The 23038-nt window shown below is 36.2% G+C and overlaps 1 protein-coding gene across 4 annotated transcripts; it reads right to left on the bottom strand.

Moving 5' to 3' along the window:
• Window positions 1-1579: 1579 nt before the first annotated feature.
• On the bottom strand, window positions 1580-22579 carry vps9d1 (VPS9 domain containing 1). 4 transcript variants are annotated; one of them, XM_053501085.1, is made up of 16 exons: window positions 22380-22579; window positions 21860-21941; window positions 20307-20477; window positions 20042-20204; window positions 18402-18513; window positions 11821-11883; window positions 11252-11304; window positions 9969-10056; window positions 9761-9846; window positions 9008-9510; window positions 8763-8892; window positions 6962-7167; window positions 6703-6787; window positions 4467-4571; window positions 3586-3702; window positions 1580-2518 (listed from the first exon to the last, which is right to left on the bottom strand). In XM_053501085.1, exons 1-15 carry the CDS (start codon window positions 22476-22478, stop codon window positions 3591-3593), a joined length of 2058 nt encoding a protein of 685 aa, XP_053357060.1. In that variant the 5' UTR covers window positions 22479-22579; the 3' UTR covers window positions 1580-2518; window positions 3586-3590. The 4 variants fall into 4 exon arrangements, with proteins under 4 accessions (XP_053357060.1, XP_053357061.1, XP_053357062.1 ...); XM_053501086.1 differs by having other exon boundaries at window positions 1580-2471; XM_053501087.1 differs by having other exon boundaries at window positions 1580-2433.
• Between the last annotated feature and the right edge of the window lie 459 nt (window positions 22580-23038).

Below are 23038 nucleotides of genomic sequence, written 5' to 3'. Positions count from 1 at the left end.
GGTAAAAAAAACTACATCAGCTTCTCAGTAAAAAAAGTTTCACTTAAAAAAGCCAACTCAAATTTTACTACCAAATCATGGTGCCACACAGACCTGCAATAAGTAATCAGACATCAATATTTTTTATATAATATTAGGATGGATAGTTTCCTTCTTGTTATATAAAAAAAAATTTATCTTACATTTTATACCCATGTACAGTATAAAGCATGCCTAGAAGAGAAAACTCAAAATAAATTTCTGATTTTTAAAGGGGCTTAATTGGTCAACCTGATGGAAGACTGTTCCAGAGACAAATGGATTTCTAGCAGTAACCATATCATAGATCAACTTAAAAAATGTCAGCGGAGTTACAACCTGGGCGTTTTCACCCTGTTCAAAGACCTGTTGAGAAGCCACCGCTCATTTTTTGACTAGGCCAGCTGTAGGTATTACCAATAATGCATTAATGGCTAAACCTTACTTGTTTAAAATTTCTGCATGCCTGTGTAAACGACATTCAAGTCACTGAGATTTGTTTTTTATTTTACTCATTAAATCACTTCAAAAACATGTCCTGCTACTACGAGCTATTAAAGCATTTAGGAGCTACATGACAAGTTATGTCGGGGTACTATGTTGCAAGGTGGCACCAACTAGACAAGCACTGAAGTGTTCATGTAGCAGGGAAAACAAAAGGGGGAAAAATTGAGCAGGCTATCAGAGTTAACAGTAGGCATGAGAGAGGGCATACCAGAGGTTACTGACTGCACCTCCATGTGATTAAGACTTCAGCATGTTTTATCCAGTTTTAGCTGGCATGAAAAATCTTGCAACATTCTATAAACCTGTGTCTTAGATATTCCTGGCACACAAACCTGAAAATCTGGACATTTTCAATAAATCCATCAAAGTTCAACATTTTTGTTCAGTAGGAGAGAAAGGTTATTAAAAGGTAAAGGTTTTTATGTTTTTATTATTAGAAAATTCAAGATATACCATACACTCCCATGCATTCTTTTCAATAAATTCACATTAAAGATTAGCATAACTTATACAGCAAACATACAGTACCACTGATTGACATGACTGTAGCCAGTGATTCACATGAACATTACAAATATATATTTATATTACAGATGTTACATTAGGTTAAATACATATTTACATTATATAGATAGAGCAATGGCAACATTTCATATTCATATACATCAAACTTTTTTTTTCCTGCATCACCATTCAGTTTACATATTTGAAACGAAGTGTAAAACATACTGAAGCACCAAAAATTCATCACATTAAAAAAAAAAGAAAAAGTATAAAACCGTATAGTGGAAGGTTGATGTTGCCAAAATTACCAAAGTTTCAAAATCTTCTTCTTTATATACAACTTTTTTTGAAACATTGAAACACTAACAATTTTCTTTTTTTTGTAAAATTGTAGATAGTTTTAGTTTAGTAAAACCAGTTAAAGCAGCAATGAAGTAATCAGGACCATATATATATATATATATATATATATATATATATATACATATATATATACACACACACATACACACACACATACACACACACATACACACACACACACACCTGCAACATTATAATATGTATATATAATATGTGTACTGCTGGAGTGTTAAAAATGATATGATATTCAATACATGTTTAAATAAGTTGTCCAAAACCAGGAGTTAAGCTAATCAAATAGCGGCTCTCTCTCCTGCCAGGCTGTTTTTAAGATCAGGATGTGGACAGTGTGAGAATCCACTTCATATCCAACCAGCAATGACTTGTTTGCACACCAATCACTAAAGATATGTCTCCAAAATAGATAATATTTGTCTGAAATGTGATCAATTGAGCTAACTATACTGTGCCAAAGTGAAGAGACTTCCTTTTTTTTTTTCCTTGAAACATTGGGTTTGTTTAATGATAAAACAAACTTAATTGGCACAATTTGCAAAAACAAAACAAAACAAAAAAAAAGAAAATGACAAAAAAAAAGTCATCACAATTTTTTCACACATGACTGCCCAGTGGTCATTTTAAACAGTACAATTATGCCATTCTAGTTCCGGAGAAGGATTTCTATACTAGCCTGAGCATAAAAAAAAAAATGTTGTAGTAGTTTAGCCTTCTATTCACTCAAAGTGAAACACTTCAAAGCACTACATTATGAGGAAAACAAAACAGGATGAAAAGGCAATAAAATTAGGCACATTGTTCAATTTCATTTTTCCATTAAATGAGTTACACCTTCAGCATACATTCCTCATAACATCAATCTGATTCCGCTCCTTTAACCCGAGACCATTTGGGACGTAACTCTACAACACAGCAGGATTCAGAGCTTGCACGCTTTTGAGACTGGAAAACTCCAGACTCACTTTGTGTAAACCTCTTGTACAATCTGTGCTCAATGGAAGATGGGCGTTTAATCGGGCGGCCCTGGCGAGGAGGGAATAATGAGAAATTCCTGCCTTGGACTGAAGGATAAAGGAAAAAAGCAGGCGAAATATGCATCATCTTACCTCTGTTTAAACACAAAAAACAAGCCAGTCACACAAGAAGATCAGATGACAACATTTAAACATGGTCTACATAATCAAATTATAATCATGCTTTGTTCCTTGGAAAATATGTTAATCTTTGTAAACAGTCAGTATTCTCTTCTAATAATCATTAATCATACTCCTGTACATATTGGCCAACATACAGTATAAACATTTAACTGTAGTTCTCTCAGTCCTGACCAAACAGGATAAGCACTTTATATTAAAATAAAAAATTGCAAGTATTAATAGTAAAGACAGGTGCGAACAAATCATTTTATCTATGGTAAATTTATTTTACAACAGCTGCAGAGAAATTATTTGCAACAGTTTGCTTATATGCTCAGCTGTTATTATTTTAAGCTGTTATTATTTTAAATAAATTTAAACATTTCTGGATGTATTCACTGTGTGCACTGAAATGCTTTGGAGGTGGTGGCCACCTCTGTAACCTGTTCAACATTAAACAGTAACCATAAACTTGTGTTTTTTAGAAAATTACTAAAACTAAACTACTTCAGGATGTGCCATTATACGGAAAAAAATACTTCGGAGTGATTAATGAAGTAGCAGGAACTTCTGTTAACATTGCACACACTTCAGCTTATAAACCGTGTGCACACTGCACATGGCATGAGCTTCTCTCTCCACCTCCTGTGGCTTACTTACCACTTAGGAGGTATTTTTCCCCCTCAAGCTAAATAATAGTGCACTTTGGGGTTGGATAATTTGGCTTATAATGGTCTCCAACTAACAAATTTTTATATTTGTGTGGAGAACTTGGGCAACTCTGACTTGCTCACCCCTCTTTTAACGCGCCGATGCACAGATAACTTGGCTTTAACGTTCTTTGATTACAAATCACTGAATATTCAATTATTTAGTAAATAATGTATGAAACTTTGTATTGAATAAATGAGTGAGTTTGTAATGGTAACACTAAAACCTGAAGTTCGGGTTAAATAAAATTGCGTCTGTGGATGACATCCACACCTATTTTGACTCACTGTACATGTATTTAATGAAGAAAGTGTGCAGTGTCTCTTACCTGACTCAGGTGAGCTTGGCAGCCAGCTGCACAGTTCCACCCAAGTGTAGTGACTCCACATACGTCAAGGCACTCTGCATTGAGGTTAAGCAGTAGCCCTCCTCTCCGATCAAATACCTGAAGGGAGCATTCACATTTTCTTTAAAACTGATCCAACATATTTTATGGAAAAAACAACTAACCCACCATGACCATAGCCTAAATACTAATTGGAAGTATTTTACAGAGTACCACTTTCCTAACAGATTATTTGCGTGTAAATGTGGATAAGTCAGGACACTGAATAATAAAATGAATGCAGTCAAGTTAAACTTCTGTCACCTCTAGACAAAATGTTAGGACAAGAAGCAAAATGTCAAGCTTCTAATTTAAATGAAAGGGGAAAAAAATGCTGAATAAATAAGAGGAGACATGTGATCTTCTGTAGCATACAGCACATGGAGCTCCAACTGCTCTGTCTTCAGATATTTCCAAACCACCAAGTTACACAAACATTGAAAGGAATTTTATTTGTATTTTATAGACAGGGAAAGGCAAACCAGAGTATGACGGAAACTCCCGCGTCACTGCCAATCTAACCAGGCTGTAAAAAGGGGTGGCTTTCACGCAGATAAACAAAGCTCTTGTCTGCGGTCTCAGTAAGCACGCTATAACACCCTAGCACTCAAGAAGGAAGGCAAGGTAAAATCTTTTTGCAGTTTGAAATAAGCACTACTTAAGGAGGGAATGGAATACTTGAACGAGTGACACATACTGTACCATCTATTTCAATACCCTGTCTTCAATATTTTGCTGCTGTTAATTTTTTTATCTAGGCATACTGCTGTACATATTGCAGAGTAGGGAAGGGGTGTGTTAAAGGCTAAATGTTAGGGACTCACCCCTCATGAATGAACTCTTCCAGTGCAGCACATTCAGAGACTAGTTGAGGTAGTTCGCTGCGCAGGGCCACATATGACAAAATAGGCAGCAAATCATCTGCTCCACTGTAAGAAACAGAACAAAAAAGAAAAATATCAGATAATTCTTTCTTATGAGCAATAAGACTTTATACTTTATGTCTAGAGGCAATGGCGTTGCTTGGTATTTCAGCTGGCATATTCATGCAATGTGCAAATCCCTCTAAAAGGCTCTACTTGGCAAAAAAAAACAAAAAAAAACACAAGCATTCACATGCTCAACGAGCTGAGGAGTGCTTGCGTGAGAAAGTACCTGGGTGTCCCCTTTCTTGCTGGCCCGTAAAACACCAGATATCTTTCGGCTAATCAAGTGAGGCGTGGACAGAGCAACGAGCTCCACATAGCATGCCAAAATAGCAACAATTCCAGGCATATAGAATTTTCACATAATATTTAACAATATCCAAATTCAGATTTTTGCCTGAATGACTAAATGTGATCAGAATTTGTAATTAAGTTTGATCCTGGAGGAATAGTTGAACTTTGCAGAGCATGATGCTTTTGCCAAAATACATAAGGATGCATTCATGTGTCAAAAATCCACCAGAGACACAAGATGAGGAAAAAGAATGAGTTCACAGCAAGGTGAAAAGGTCCTCAGGTAAGAGTGTGTAGCATGTTATGTAGGTGAAAAACCCAGATTAACAGACAACACATCATGAGATTCCCTCTTAATTTTAAAGGAATAAAAAAAGGAAAAGAGACAATGAAGTAAAGAATGAGGCAACAACTACTGTTAAAGAATAATGAAGCTCCGTAAAGGAGTACAATAAGGAGTCTCTTTGCATAATAAAGAGACAAAAAAAAATGAGACAATGCATGAGAACAAGAAAGGATTGGAATACTTTAATTGTTCCTGTGCAGACATGCATGAGCAAATTATAAGCCTTAACAGTCAGGCAAAAACTGAACCTCAATTAAAAAAAAGGCCAATGCACATACCAATCTCTACTACCACTTTAAAATCAAATTCAACAACCCAACTTTTGTTACAAAGCACAAAAATCATGTATTATTTAAATATAAAAAAAATATTCAAAATTAAATTTAATCCCTCATTACAAGCCAAAGTCACAAAAAGTTCTAGAAATGATATCTTCAACTCAATAGTAAATAAAACTAGTTATAAACTAGACACAAACCACTCAATCATTTCTTATTTAATGAACTCTAGATTCTAATAAAAAAATGTAACAACCTAAACACAAATACATGAGCCAAATAACCCTTAAAGAATCATAAAACCCTGCAAAAGAAAGAAAAAAAAAAAAAGAAAAAAAGAAAAACACACCCTAAGCAAATTTCTTGTGTTTAGTCATTTTCTCCCTTGAAGTCTGAGTAAGCTTATATTTACAGCGCTGACTACAAATGGATTTAATGAAAATATTTGAAATCCCAATGACACAGCAATGCAGCTTGTGCAAGCTGCTTAGATTTAATAGACAGATACCACTTCACTACCATCTTGCACGCACAGGCTCTTTTCAGCAGCCAAACCAGCAAATTCCACAGTGCAGAAACAAAAAAAAAAAAAAAAAAAAAAAAAGGTGTCGTTTGAAGCTTTAAGCATTGCTGTGTCCACATGCATCACATAAATATTTAGAGCAATTAAGGACACTGTTTGAGTGTACTAAAGAATAATGTAATCATGTTCAGAAAATATGATGCAAACTTCCATACTTTTATAACGGATTAAATAAAAACAGTTCTTGTCCTCAGACATTACGTAAATTATATTATTTCATACAGTTGTATACTTCTTCCCTGGCACGTAATTGACTACTCCTCAGAGTCTGCTTCTAAGAGCACTGTCACTTTCCCGTGACTCCACAGAGAGACTGGTGTTTGTTCCAGACAGGACGACCCGCGTAGCACGCAAACCAGTTCAGAGCATCCCGCTGAGGGCCTAAGGCCGAGACAGCCCTCCTGCTATGCCTTGGCCTCTGTGGGGCCTGATCAAATTTGACAGACTGCTAAAATTGACATGCAGGAGGTCGTCTACCTACCTTAAAAAAAAAAAAAAAAAAAAAGCTCCCCTGCCAACCTCCTCACATCTATCTCGAACATTTTTTTTGTTTTAAACAAGGGCAAAAAATTGAAACAATTAGAAAACAAGCCAAGCAACTACTAGTGCACAAGTCAAAGTTGGCCTACTTACATGGCTGCTGTTTTGGGTAAGGGATCCTTCTCTTGATGAAGACGGTAATGCTCAGCACAGGCACAAATAAGTCTCAAAGTTCTTACTGCAATAAAAAAAAAAAAAGGGTTTCAAATTAAACGCATGTTTAATGTGGTCCATGAAATCTGAATCTAATTATTTCCATGATAAAACACAGCAACAAGGGACTAATTATTAGATCAGCTCATTATTTAATTATTACTACTACTACTGATTTTATTGTGTCAAAAGATCTTACCTATGCATTCTAGCTTCTTCTGTGGACAGCAGTCTTTACACAGGAGTTTTAGTTCCTGCACTGCACACTCGTATGGATAGGAGCCCTGCAGAACAGCAGGGTCTTTGGGAAATAATTTGTCTGCTACACCAACATCAGCAGGCGAGACATCATGGTACAGGAGAACACTGCTCTCAAAAGCCAGCTCTCGATCTCTATGAACCTTCCTAATGTAGTCAACAGTAGACATTAAACACAGCGTCATCTCATGTGTAAATACAGTTAAGCTGAAGAAAAAATAAATTTTGTTGGCCTTACAAAAACCTAAATTAACTAATCCAAAACTAAAGAAATGCAAATAAGTTATTATTGGCATACTGTAACAGAACATACAATTTTTATATTTACAAATACTCATGTTCTAGAGTGAAATGCTCTTTTATGACACCTGGGCAGTTCTGGCTTGACTCTACAAGACCTTTGGGGTGTGATGGGGTGTCTCGCACCAGGATGATCTCAGCAGATCCTTCTGAGGATCTGGGGGTTGAGCATTGCAGGATGGGGCCTCCATGGATCAGACTTGTTTGTCTGGAGCATCCCATGGGAGCTTAATCAGATTGGAATTTGAGGAGGCTGGCCGCCAGGTCAGCAACCTTGTGGGCTAGATTACTTCTGGTGCCTCTCCATCAGGGTCAGTATTGATTTTTTTTAATTGAGTTGTGCTGCATTTGCTTTCTATGCGATCAGACCAGACAGGCTAGCCTTAGCTCCCCACAAACATAATCGAGTCTTGATTGCCCATGATTGTATCACCAAGGTACTGGTATATAACTGATAATCATTGTTAACGTTATGGCTGATGGGTGTATAATTTAATGGTTTGCATCACAGGTCCCCAACCCTGGTCCTGTTGTACTTTGCTCGAACACAGAACGAGCTGTAAATTGACAGAGCTGTTAATTTACAAGTAACACGAATACGAAAAGGATGTGCCATGGAAAGTGTTTGCAACCTCTGGTTCATATTAGTTTAAAAGGTCATTCGGAGTGAATATTTTGCTTTTAGCTTGAGAGCACCATCTATTGTTTAGACCGAGCAAATACTTGCACCAAAATGAATTTGTAAGCATTTCACTGCAAATCGTACTGTGTATGACTGTGTATGTGACAAATAAATTAAGAGATTCTTTTTTCAGTTTAATCATCAACCTTTGCGAATATCTTAAAAGAAGAAAAAAAAAATCTGTTAACTAAGCATTTTAGGCCATTATCTGTAAGATTTTCTTTCTTCTTCAAATTCTTTATGTGCTATTCACATTGTGGTCTTGATCCACATGGCATTAAATTTTTCAACAAACCAGAGTACTACTTCTTACTGATGCAACTATGCTCATTTCAAAAGAAACCATTCAAGACCAGGCAGGTTCACCGTAAAAAACCTAAATTAATCTGACTTATTGAACTTATTCCACCTGATTCCTGGAGAGGATCCAATTCCCCTGGATTTAGTGTTAGAACTGCTACAACTCGTCTGACTCAATCACATCAGAAGTGACATGCCAATTCACTTGTTTGCGAAATGCTGTCTAAACCCACACATACTCAGTGTTAGGCAAGAGCTGCAGCTACTATGTTTATTTAAACCCTGCACATTGCTCCAATTTTAATTATTTCTTGTCTAAACCGCCTACAAGTGTATTTGTACAACATTTGTTAGTAATGAATATTTACATTCCAACTATAGTTAAAGAAAAACCTGATCCATAGAATAACGCTATAATATTTAGTATCTCTAAAAGAATAAGAACTACAAAATGAAATACCTAAACAGTGCCAGTAGAGGGCTCCATATTGGGGTGAAGAACACCTCTTCTATGCAGGCTAAACATTGGTCCTTGGAGCTTGCAGTGTTAAGACATTCAAAAGAAAGCAGACACAGAGACAGCAGGCGATCTAAAGCAGAGAAAAATTAAGGCAATAATTAAGACATTCTACAGGTACTGACATTTCAATTTATAAATGAGGGTTACATTATACTCTTCATTTAATTGTATCCATATTTGCTTACCAATGGCATTGTGGATATCCTTGACTGTGGCTTTCAGGTGTTCTTTTAAAGCTCGCTCCTCCAAGTGCTGAATATGAGGTTCCATGTCACTGTGGGTCAAGTCAAAGGTCATATCAGACACTGTGTCTTCTGCACATGCTGAAGCCCAGTCCAGCTGAGTCATATACTGCTCAAGATCCTCAAAAGAGTTCTCCCGATCTGGAGGAACTGGAGTTGGGAGCTCTTCAGAGTCTATTTTGCATGCCGTGTTGTTAGCGTTGAGGTCAGGGAGTGGTGAGAGTGAGATGGAGGCATCTGACAGACTGTGGATTAGACCAGACTTGAGCTGACTCGGCGGACTCTGAGGGATTACCAGGCTCTGTGCGCTGCGTGAAGGCTTTAAGCGTACAGAGTGCCCAGGCAATGGGCTTGAAGGAACAGCTTGGCTTATTATGGGGTACAGCCTGTTATAAACTTGATACTGGAGCTTCTTCAATAGCTTCACAACAGGATGTTCTGGACAACTTTAAAATGAATTAAAAAGATTGATTTATTATATTTATACATAGTAATCGCGATCATTGTCAAGATAAATGAATGGGCTTTTAAAAATTGTTTGTTAAAAAAAACAAACAAACAAAAAAAAAACATTGTAAGGTCTATTAAAAAAATCCTTATTTACTAACCATAAACCATTTCCCCCCACCCCCAAATTATAATAAAAAAAGGACATAAAATAAAGATATTGCCCAACATAAAATAAGTTTTTCATACCCAAGGAGATAGTTCACCAGGCCTGAAACCAAACCTGCATCGTTTGGATTTTTCTTAAGGCTAGCTTTCCATACTCTAGGCCACTCCTAAAGAACCACACATAATTTAAAAGAAAATGTTCTGTATTATAATGTACTGCATTAAAACAGAAAACGTATTAAAACATCACACACAGAGATCTCTAAACTTAATTGTAAGACACACTCACATGATCTTGTTCATATTCCAAGATACTTGCATACAGAACCCTCTGCTCCTGCTCTTCAGGTGTCATAATCACAGAAGAAGAAAACTTCCTGCAATAAAAATACAATCTTTGTAAAGCTTTTTTTAAAGATCTTGCATAGCAAATTCAAGCCCCATTGACAATCATAGTAAAAAAAAAAAAAAAAAAAAAAAAGGCCAGCTAAAACTAAATAACTTGCTGTTCTAAGTTGTTAAAAGAAAAGTGTTTCACTTAAAAACCCTTCTCCTAACATATGGTCATATCTTTTTTTTCTTCTTTTTTTTAACATTTATTTCTTTAAAATATAAAAGATAAGATATAAATACATAGGGATAGATAAAGTTTCCAATAACATTTAGGACAAGTACTTCAAGAATTTAAAGCTAAAATAGATTTTGAAATGATTCAGGTTCGCAGATAAAGCCCATTTTACACAAAAATTGACAAGCTGCCAAAACACTCCACCACATGCTGCCCTTGCATGCCCAATTTAAATGCTTCATTCAGTGGTTCAGGAAAAAAAACAAAAAAAAAAACATGAAAATATATGAATCTGTCAGTATATCCAATAATATTGTCACAGTTTATTAATCGTTTTGTTTTCTCCTAAACTGTCTTGGGTAGGCTTGAATTGACACCTGAACATGTAGTATTACAAAATGGCTATAGGCTAAAATAGTAAGCTCATACAGTGTTGAATATTTGTTCATTATGTCAGAATAACATTATCATCAAATGCAAGTTCAATTGCTGCCACCACTGGCAGGCAGATTGTTGAACAATTTCTAATGAACATTTTTAGCATGTAAAATCAATTCCAGTTTCTTTTCTTCGAGATAATTGAACATGCACACAACCCGGCCTGAAACAAGTGAATTGTGTTAAAATGTTTGTCTTAAATGTTCATCACCACAGCAGATTTTCCTCAATTGCTTAAATTAATGTTGTTGTTTTTTGTGCTGAAGGTAACCAGTCAGATCAGAGACTTATCAGAGATATAAATTACACCAGAATAAAGAGAATTTTCACAAAGGCCCAAATCACCAGTCAACAGTAGTAATGTGACTATTATGGGGGAAGGACCCATATATATATATATATATATATATATATATATATATATATAAAAAAATAATTAGTAATATTAGTATATAGCTTCATCTGCATAAGGAGGAAGCAGGACATTTTTTACAGGTAAACCTTTAAAAATTAATAGTTAAAGAGATCTCTGATATTAATCATAGTATCAAAGATAAAAGGCTCACCTGTTGGCTTGCTCCTGTAACCTGAGTCTTCTCTCTTCCATCTTCCTTTGGAGCTATAATTATTAAGGAAAAACTCCAACAGTTGTTGTTTCAAATTCAGACAAAACATAGATCTACAGTGTTTCATGGTTCACAAAATAAGACTGTTGTTAAGTCCACTGAAATAGTTAAATACTATATGTGCATTTCAGGTATTGGCAAAATTTACTTTCTGCCTTTACATTTTTATGTTTCCTTCAATGATATATTCATTATAACTCTGCTAAAGTCCTCCTTCCAACATGTCAATATGTATCACTTTTCTGCCACCTAAGTCAACAAATTTGCTACTGCACACCTCAAATTTCAAACATATGACTAAAATATTTTAGTGGTGATGTAAGGAGTCAAAATCAATGATAAATCACAGGAGTCCCTGACAAAATATGTAGAGACTAATGTGATTGGCAACAAGTAACATTAATAATTTATCTAAATAGTTCTCCATAGTTATGCAACCTTCAACTCAATTGGGTTGAAGTGATATTTGGACCTATCTGCAGTCTGACACGCACATAAATAAAGGATACAGCATCTTGTCGTGCTCTGGCTATAATCAGGTTCTCCATCATTTGTCTCTGAAGAGAGAGTGTCTGGTTTGGGCGGGAAAAAAAACATTAGAAACAGAAGATTTAGGCAGTGCACAAATATCAGGCAATAAAGCGAAGTCTAAAGTAAGTATGACTAGACAGTTTTAGAAAGAGAGAGACATCATTCAAGAATACTAGTTTAGGCATTGTCAACTGGCAAACTTTGGTTTGGGTGTGGATACAGCAGAGTACTGTAATATTTAACAGATCCTCTGCCGTGGCATCATGCTTCTTATGCACTTGACAGAGAAGTATGAATTTATTTACTGATTCAAGCTCAAGCCAAACGGCACTAATGGAAATCAGAACCGTAAAGTGCCTCTGCCAAATAAGACATGTGAGATGTTTTTATTTACAGCATCAATGAATCACTGGTTAAGCATTAAAAGGTAACTGTTGTTGCCATTCAGCAAACACTTGAGACTACAAATCTGGATGCAGCTAATATTTTGCTGAGTAGTGATTTAAAAAGCAATGGGCCCAGTGTACATCATATGAGATACACAAAGGCCACACAAGTAACCCCAAAACGAGTTTTTATTTTTACATTTATATTTTATTTTAGAGCCTTTGCAAAATCTCTTCTTTAAAAGAAAAAGAAAATAAATAAATACTTTCGCTGGTCCACCCCTGAAGATGTATTCTATACAATTCATCTTAAAGAATCTATTAAATGCATAATTATTTAAATTGGTGAATGTTTAAATGCCGATTTAAATATGTGATCAAAATTTACACAACATGACAAATCCCCCTCCCCACTGCATCCACCCCAAACACACGAAAGACAAAGGGGTCAAACATGACTGACACAGAGTTGGGAATAAAAAGATACGCAAACAAATAGTAAGAGATTGAGCACAGAAGAGAAGTAAAGTTAAATATTTTAAAGAATGCACACAGAACAGCACTCTTAAAACCGACAAACACGCTTCGCAAACATTTGCTTTAATTTATCTTCGACTGCAAACTTGTGCGACTCAAAACAAAATATTTCAGTCCTCATCGTATTTGTTTTATACCTTAACAGTCCCATAAAGGCATCCTGTGTGTCTTACTTCATGCACAAAAATATTAAACAGGCAAATAAGCAGATCTCAATTGCAGATAAGCAGAACATTTAACCAATGCTAAGGTGAAGAGGTGAAAGTTTGCAAACCCTGTCAAAACATCAACAATAACAAACAACCGCACTAGTGCGCTTTAACGCAAACATGTTGGAGATTTAAATTTGATTTAAGCATGAGGGAAAAAAATGAATCAAATGAAATAATACCTTGAGAAAGATTTTGAATTTTTTCCAGTAGCTGGGAAGGCCCAGTGGAGTCTGACCGCGTCCTCGAAACATTTTTAAGGGTGTTTGGAAGTAAACACGTTTGCTTTTAAACGTAATCTCCTACAGATAAAGCTCAGTTAAACTGTTGTTTTACATTAAAACTACAGGGTTGCGAATAAAACTTAAGACTAGCTGGACATCCGCCTAAGGAGCGTCACTTTATTTCCCTACACACATGCGATTTTTTGATCTTCTCACTGAGTGAATCAACGCCTAAATCGATACCAAATCAGGGAGTCACCTGAGGGGAGAACAGCCGCGCTAATTAGAATAAGAAAACACAGGCCCGCGACCCCACACGCGGCTAAAACACTACAGTTAAATAAACAGGATTATATACTGACGCTTTCATTGTTTGGTTTGACGTTATTCCTATAATGCTGGCTAAAAACAGATTTAACATCTCCTATCCCTCCGGCCAGGGTGTGAGTTACAAGAGAGTGCTCATCTCGCGATCCCACTTCAACGTTTTATTCTCAGACGCGTCAGAGCGACACGATATATACTCATTAACCGAACCTTGCACCGTGCACATGACCCGATTCACACATGACGCTGGGAACCATCCAGAATTATTTCAATCGCGAAATACCACAGAGCCAATCATAACACCACGCGCAACATCAAAAGCCAATTAGAGTGCACTACACAACGAGCCAATCAGAACACGGCGCGCAGCTACGTGAACAAGGGAGTTCGGGGGCGCATTCGACGCGCAAACGGAAACAATTCTGAGAACAGTTCTACAATCGGGGCCTTCGATTGAATCAGTGGTATTCGATTCTAGGGCTGTTCTCGGAACTGTTTTCGTTAGGGCGTCTACGAATTCTAGTTCTAAAGTTTCTCAAGTCGAATATGGAGTTTGTAACAACGTGTTTATGATTAATCAAATGTTTACGCGCTATTTAAACAATTTCCCTCTGGGATTAATAAAGTTCTTTGAATCTTGAATAGAATATTTCGTGAATATCGACAAGTCCCTCGGACTGGTGGAGCACGTGGTTGCATGTGATAATCTAATCTAAAGATATATTTTTGTGTAATTCAAGTAAATGGCGATCCAGTTCGGATAAAACATATTCAAGAAACATGCTTTTTAATATGATTAAAATGTACAAGATTAAATTTAACCCTGCCCGCGCTGCTTCTAAAGTGCCCGCGCGGCTCTCCAAGGTCCCTAAATATGACGGAGAGGTGAACGCTGGAGCATTGATCAAAATCATCAAGAAAGGACTGCTTATCTCCACTCCCGGGAATATTCCTGCACACTCATTTTCTAATAAGTGCGTCTAAATTTAAATCCTTGCACGCACAAAATAAACAAATAAACAAACATAAATAACAAAAAAAACCTGATATTTGAAATAGGCAGGCATGAAAGGAGCATAATAATCAAGGTTGGTCCAAAGACCATGACAAATTTATATTCTGAACTTGCTAGTGTTTACCAGACACAACAACTTCCAGCAGACATAGTCACACAGATAAAAAAAGAAAAAGAAAAACATCTGCACTCTGTGGTAATTGTAATTTCAAACAAACTTTAACTCTGGATCTCTCCTGAATGTGCCACTGTGAGAAAAAAAAAAAAAACACTGGACCACTGCTGATCAAGAATGCATACCATGCCACCACCCATGCCCCCCCTTAGACTGTCTGATCATATTATGATTCAGTTATGATTCAACATATAATCCCTGTAAAATAATTGAGACTAAAAACACTTGAGTCTGGGGGGAAAATCCATGAATACTTGGACTACTTAACATTGATAAATAAAAAAATAGACTACTTATGTGCAAGTGAAAAAAATCAACAGATATGGAGGTCTTAGGTTTCCTATTTTTTATGCTGCCCTTTCACCCATCCCCAGGAAGATCAAGAACTCTTCAGAGATTAATCAGATAAGCCACACCTAAGAACTCTCTATATCTCACATTTTCTGGTGCTTATATGTTACAGCCCTTTCCCCCTTCCCAACTCTCTAATCCATTAACCATATTTATTGTTCACCTTTTTAGCCCTTTCATTCTGGGGAGGATCCTCAATTCCGGACGATCCAAATTGAGGAATCATACCAACCTTTCTCAGACTGAAGAAGTTACTTGAATGAGTAGTGAAACGTTTCAACTTAACAAAATAGAAGTTTGTTTGACATGACTCAAATGTAACCTCACGTGGATGACTAAGACTCTTTTAGACACTATTAAAGAAATTGAAGAACTACAACAATACCTCAGACTGACACAAGCACGTACCCACAGCATGTATGACACAATTACATCTTACCTCACCTTTTTTGTTCAGGAAAACTATCCCCACTAAAACTTTTAACTGCTTTTTCGAAAAATAACACTCGCTTTAATGCAGAGCTTAGACAGCTGCACCACTAAAATTAAGAGGCATCCAGGACAGGAGACAAGGAAATAATGAGTGCAAAACACAAGTCTGACAAAAATATCAGAGTAGCCACACTATGCTGATAAGTTTAATCAATACATTTCTGCTGACGATTGATGCTCAGTCTGTTTGGAAGGGTCTTCAGACCATCACATACTGCAGAAAGAAGCGCCGCCCCTGCACTGATGACCCCCATCTTCCAAACCGGCTAAACAAATTCTACTGCAGATTTAAGACACAAGGCCCATTAGGTGCTTTTCCCTTCCCCCGTCACCATCACAAAACGAGAGGTGAAAAGACAATTTAAATAACTAAAAAAGTAATCAAAGCTGACACACCTCAAACACTATGCTGATTAGCTGTCCCACATCTTTAAAGGCATTCAATTGGTCAATAAAGTTATAAACTCTTTGGACATTCTTCAAGACAACGATTACCATCCCAGTTCCAAAATAAACAGAGATAATCAGCTTAAAAGATTACAGAAAAGTAGCCATTGCCTCTGTTATCACAAAGAACACCGAATGGCACGTCTGTAGATTATGTCTGAATATTACAAGGAACACTAAATGACACGTCAGTAGATTCCTAATCACAATCTGTTTCAGTGGCTGCCATCTGGTAAAACACTCCGGTCACTCAGGACACGTACTGAAAGACTAAGTTAAAATCAGAGCTCACTTTATAGTACCCTCTTCACAAGAAGCTCATCACTTTATTAGTATTTGGCTCAATCTGTATATGGATCAGAAACTTCCCTTTTAACAGAAATCAGGTTTTGAGAATCGGCCAAAGGATTTTTGAACAAGGTTGATTTCTCATCCCTCTTCGCTCCAGACGAATGACTGTTACTATTTTAAATATTATTAATAAATAGTACTATTTGTTCCTAATTTTTAAACATACAAGTTATTAATATTGTCAATATGTATTATTGCTATTATTTATTATATTTCATAATTGTTACACTATGTTCAATGCTCACTGAACTGCATCCTGCTATGATTTCTACCTCTGCTGTACTTAAATTGCAACTGAGCCTACCATTTCCACTTAAGGTGTAATATTTCTATATTAGGTGCAATATTTGCATATTTGGATAGTACTTGTGTAGTGTTGTCTGTGAGGTGTGTGTTGAATGTAACATCTTATAACCAAACATCCAAGAAAAAGTGTTGGATAAAAAATGATTCTGATTCTAAATACCTGAATGGGCTAAGTGACTGAAGGGAGAGTGAGTGTATCTGTCACTACTTAGACATTTTGAGATGAAGAGATCAAAAAACTTTAAGATGTGTAAGAAAAACCTTTACTTTATAGTTTGTTCTAGTCTTGAACTGATGCAACATAAGTCAGCTAATTTGGAAGTAGTTTAGGAGAAAAACAGTAGGTGGCTTGGTTATAAATAAATACACATTTTTATGCAAACACCAAATTGCTATGTTGTTGTTTATTTTATTGTGTGCCATTATGGTGTGAATCCCTTAACACCAATTTAATAAAGAAAAAAAAGTAAGAGCGTTTAACTTAAATACAATACGTGCTAATGTGACAGACATAACATTCATTAAAAATAAAATGCAATTTGTGTTAGACTTAGGTGTATGGATCACCACAGCATGGATTAATAAACAATCAAACTATTTAAATATTAGGCTTGGTATTTAACAATGTACAGTAATATTCTGTCTTTTTTTTGTCCAACAACGCAACACATCAGGCCCTGGTAAATATTTAAATTCGTACATTTATAAAAACATTTATATTATTTGGGACAACTTATTTAACCTAATATTTTTTTAATCAAACTTATTAAATTCAAGTTACCAAGGAAATAGGTTAATAACTACTCTATATGAAAAAAATGTAGGTATGATCATTGTGCTATTCTATTAAAATTTCAAAGTACCAAAAACATTTTCCCTCACTATGACAATAGGCCAAATGGGTGTGATTGTGAAGCAGTGCACATACTTTCGGCTGTATACTGCCTAAATGTGCTCAGTAATACATACATCGGCTCGAACAGACACTACTTCGAAAACCACTGCTTTAATGATGCCTTCACACATTTTGTACACAACTACTTATTCATACCCATTCACCAGATGACTGTATGATTTGTGCCAACAATATGTGTTATAGAGTACTGAACAGTAGTTAAAAAAAATTTACATGAATATTATCAGTATTATATAGCTTTCTTTTTATTATATTGAAACCCTCTACTGCCATAAAAACTTAAACACTAAAACATAATTTATGAAATATATTTAATATGTATATAAAATCTGAGTTCAAAAACTGTTTCAGTTCTCTCCTCTTTTTCCACATTGAGAAAGAGCGGTTGGTTGCACTTGAGAGCTTGAAAAAAAAAAAAAAAAACTTGAGACACCCATTGTTTCCTCGCATTTTGCTTCTAAAGAGCTATACAGTAATTTCTTGGACAATTTTTTCAAATTCTATCTTTAGGCCTTCATAGCCTCTTTGGCACTTTGTTGTCTGTTGCAGTAAAACACTTGTTACAATTTCTTAAATTTCTTCAATTAAATGTAATATTAGGAAATAAGGAGTGGCTCAAGAATTTTACACAGTACTGTAAGTCAGTTAATACAGGCAGCTTTTTGGCAGCTTACAGGATGCTTTTTCATATGATTGGGTACAGTATAAAACTGAGGGTGAGGACAGGTGAAAGAATCTGAATGGAGGTGTTAAATTAATCAGACAACTTTAAGTAAGATCAAAAAGAGACTAGAAAGATAATGGCTTGAGGAGATGCATTTACCAGTGACGTTTTCTGTGTGGCCTGACCAGGGGCAAGTCGTGCCAGACGTGCCTCATAATTAGCTTTTAGTTTCTGGTTCAGACATGAAGCCTCCTCAATAGGTGTTAATTCCCTGTAACACAAAACAGGGTTGTGAGATCAAAGTCTGTTGTGAAAAAGGTATAATGAATAAAAATTAGTATGCATAACGGCTGAATCAGCACTTTTATTTATTCGCTCTTCCACTAAAGTGAGAGCCACGAGGAAACATGTCTTTGCTTGTACACAGGCATTCTTCCCTTAATTTTAATAATAATGAGCACGCACTCATTATTAATTTTTTTCTGGTGAATCCAGTGCCGATTCTAGGAATATCTCGCATGAGAAGGGACACAGTCTTGTAAAGTGAAATGGGACTGAAGAATGCAAAGGAATCCCAGACACGGAGAACATGTGAAGTTCCACACAGACAGAAACTAGAACTCAAGGACAGAACATGGACATATTTTCATACTTAATACAGAAACTCAACTTCTCTTTTACATAATTTTTACAATTTCCTCCTTTTGGGAATTGCTGTTGTCATATTGAAAAAATAAAACGAGATTTTGATGACATCTGGAATTAAACCACAGAATGCTTTTGTCACATGCATGCTACACGAATCTGTCCATCATCACAAACCTGACGGCCATGACAAATAATTTTTTTTTACATCAACAGGTCAAGTAAGTATTCTCAGAACAGATCTGTACAATTTTAGTCGATAAAATAAAAATAGTTAAACAATGACGCTAATGAGCTAGGACTTTCTTGATTCAAGGTCTGCGTATATACATGAATAGATCGAAGACACATATAGGCATCGTAGCATATGGGATTTTGAACCAATCTCAGGAAGATTACTAAGTAATGAAAAAGTAAAGAAACCATTTAAAAGTACTTAAAAATAGAAACAGGCTTTTGCATTTTCTACACAGAATAGGTCAACTCTTTGATGTAATTACCCATCAATATGACAAAATGTAGTACACTCAGGATGTTGGCAGTGGATTCTTTGGGTGCTGTGGGTTGCGGGGTGGGGCCTCCATAAATAGGACTTGTTTAGGATAGGACCAAATGGGTTGGCCTGTGGTCACCGTGGACATGGCATAGATGAGACTTGCAGCACATGATCCTGTCACCAGTTTGTTTGTTGATCGGTGCATACAAACACAGGCTGTATACAATATTTATGTATACAGACAGATAGAAAAATAGGTGGACAGATATTTATATACATAAATATAAATATTTTTATATCTGAATTTTATATAACAAACGTACCCCTAAAATAAATATACTGGTCATAATTGGGGATCAATAATTTGTGCAAGTAGGATTAGACACAAATCTAAGATCAATACGCAATGCCCTCAGTTAACTAAAATACAGAGACAAGATGAACATTTCTGCATGTAACATCTTTTCTGTATGTGAATATCTTACAAATGTGCCATAAACATTTTGCGCATACATTGCGGTTTTTTTTTTATGTGGCATTTTTAGGTACTCTAGAAACATAAGGTCACATGTCATAGTAAATGGTCAACAGTCCAATACAGGGACTCTGCACTTCAAATTTATTTAGTGAAAAGGTTATGAAGCAATGATTAACTTACTTTTTGCTGTCTTGTGACTCTACAACTTGGAGCTTCTGGAACAGGTCAGGGGGCAGAAAAGGACATTCCTCCCCCATACCTTCCGAGAGCCCTCTTTGATGTTGAGAGTTCTGCTCGATCGTGTATGATTTACTTGACACCAATGTTGATTTATTGGACGTCCCTAAAAAAGGGGGGCAAGAAATTCACATGCATTTGTTTTGTAGTATTCAGCAGTATCAGCGAAGCAAAAAAATAAAAAATAAATAATAATAATAATAATCACCTAAAATTTGAGGCGTTATCTGTGCAAGTGATGAAGCCTGCTCTGGGACTATAGAAGAACTAGAAAGAGAGGTTTCATTTCTCTTTCCAATGAAAGATTTTATTCTCTCCAAGCACTGCTCAGCCAACTTTACCATCTTCTCCACTTCCACTTCCTCCATCTCTCCCACAGCTGTCAAAGAAATATATATATATATATATTTTTTTTTAAACCAAATATGGTATACAATTTAAAATGTTGCAGTTTGGCAGTGCAAAAATGCAAAATGCAAGGGATATGAAAAGAAAACAAAAAGATGGACCCTTCACAATCATGAACCATTTTGTGTAACTTTTTCTCCAAATTAATCCTATATACGACTCCACATGCTTTTGTACACCACACGTTCATATAGTATGATTATTTCATACAGAACAGCCTTTTTTTCTTTTTTTTATTCCATAATTTTTTTGTTTATTCATTCTAACTTTATGTGTTGCACTTCTGTCAGATCAGGGGGTATTTCTGCACAGCATTCCTGGTAGAGGAATTTAATCATTCATCTTCCATATCCTGGGGGCCTGAAGCCTATCCCAGGAGATGTAGGGCACAAGGCAGGGTACACCCTGGACAGGGTGCCAATACATTTACATCTTATCCAGAGAGACTTACTTTTTTATCTCATAGCAGTTGAGGGTTAAGGGCCTCAAGGGCAGTAGCAACTTGGTGATTGTGGGGTTTGAACCTGGGATCTTCCGAACCAAAGTCCAATGCCTTAACCACTGAGCTACCCCTGGCCCATCGCAGCGCACACACATACACACTATTGGCCAAGTGGGAATGCCAATTAATCTAATCTGCGTGTCTTTGGACTGTGGGAGGAAACTGAAGTAGCTGGTGGAAAACCACCAAGCACAGAAAGAACATGCAAACTCCATGCACACAGACCCGAGGCGGGAATCGGACTCTTGACCCTGGAGGTAGGCGGCTACATTGCTTTTCCCTCCTAGGCCACACCCCAAAAACACGCTGTCTGTAAGGTATTATAATATGATTCCCATTGGCTCTATGAGCATATAACAACCCCCTCGTTGTACTTTCTGACTCCTTATGTGGGAACACTTTCTATAGCCTGTATGTGGACGAATATGCATCCAAACAGCTTATGTCTGCTGGAACCTTTTTGTTTAATCAGAAAATGTAAATTTATTTCCTACCGTCAGTCTGTCTCTGGATCTCCCTATTACTTACATGGTTATTTTGGTGTCAGGACACATGTATGTGACACAGCACCTACCTAAAAGCCTAAATATGTTCTCTTTGCTAATAATAAACAGAGTTCTTTAAACATCATGTGTAAGTGTCGTGTATGTTTGTCCTGGTAAGTGTTCTGGGAGGCGGACATAAAAAGCAATAACTCTTATTATTTTAATTTCTCTTAAAACTTAACAATTTAGACACTCTTAGGCCTAACACTGCCTGAATATTTATTGTGTAAAATGTAAAATCTGAGCAGATATTCTAGTGATTGGCAGAATATTTGGAGAAAAAAAAAGTTCAGACTTAAAACTCACCAACACTACCTTTAAATGCTGCATCTTGGAGTAATGCATGGGAGATGTAATTGACACTCTTTAAGTATTCACAATAAGCTTCCTAAAGGGGGAAGGAAGAGAGAGAAAGAGAAAGAAAGAAGAAGGCTAAATGAATGACGTGTTTCCTAAAGCACATGATTTAAGACAGTGTAAAGGTGACAGGGACTAATTCAGAAAAATAAGTTAATAGAAATAACATGGCTGGTCTTGGTGTATCCACATGACAATGATTCCAGCTAAAAACACCAGCCACATCCCTACAAATAGCTTTGTGTTTACTCAAACACACACTATTTACACACTAAAACAGTCCCATAAAACGCAGTGTCACTGGAGGTAGAGATGTCAGACTTAGATAGCATTTACACCAGCAGCATTCTACCGTGATAAAACATTACTCCTTAACATTATTTAATAGAGATTATGCATTTCTTTTTTTGCTGGACGCAGTGCACATGTCCAAGTGCGCTGTAACCTGTAAACGAGTCGTCCCAGTTACCTTATGTCTGTTACCCGAATCCAACTGAATAGCCACTTTTACGAGTCGCATCGCATTTTGAAGAGGTCTCTGACTAATGTCATGGGCAGGACACGCCATTGTACATAATTATAATAAATTTAAAAGAATGTCCTGAAAGCAAAAGAGCAATATACACATACTAACACGGTCAATGGACCAGTAAACAAACATTGACGTAAAGAAACCACATCAACCAACCACTCCGGAAGTATGTCATTTCAAAATAAAGGCCACCTTTGCCTCGCAGACGTTGCCATTTAAATAGAAAATCACATAAATAAATTTTATTTTGTTATTATTATTTTTTTCTTTCTTCTTGTTTTTAACGGCACTATTTTTGTCAACTATAACTGCAGTACATTTCACAACGCCAGAGTGTGACAGCACCATGCAATCAAATACATCTGCATTGTTAAAAATGTAGAAACTCAGACAGTCCCATTTGTTTTGATCTGTGTTTCTGCTTCACGCCCAGTGTTCCTAAAAAAAACCGATGAAGCAATCTCTTATTATTATTTGTTTTCATTATTATAATTTTTTTTTTTTTGCAAGGACCTAAATGGTACCTTTAAATGTTCCCTCAGAGAAACAACCTGACAATCCCATAAGCAAATGTCTCCATTTCCATACTCTTTTTC

This window comes from Clarias gariepinus, chromosome 7, assembly GCF_024256425.1.
Source record: "Clarias gariepinus isolate MV-2021 ecotype Netherlands chromosome 7, CGAR_prim_01v2, whole genome shotgun sequence".
Taxonomy (NCBI): Eukaryota; Metazoa; Chordata; class Actinopteri; order Siluriformes; family Clariidae; genus Clarias; species Clarias gariepinus.
This window is presented reverse-complemented; position numbering and strand designations above follow the sequence as displayed.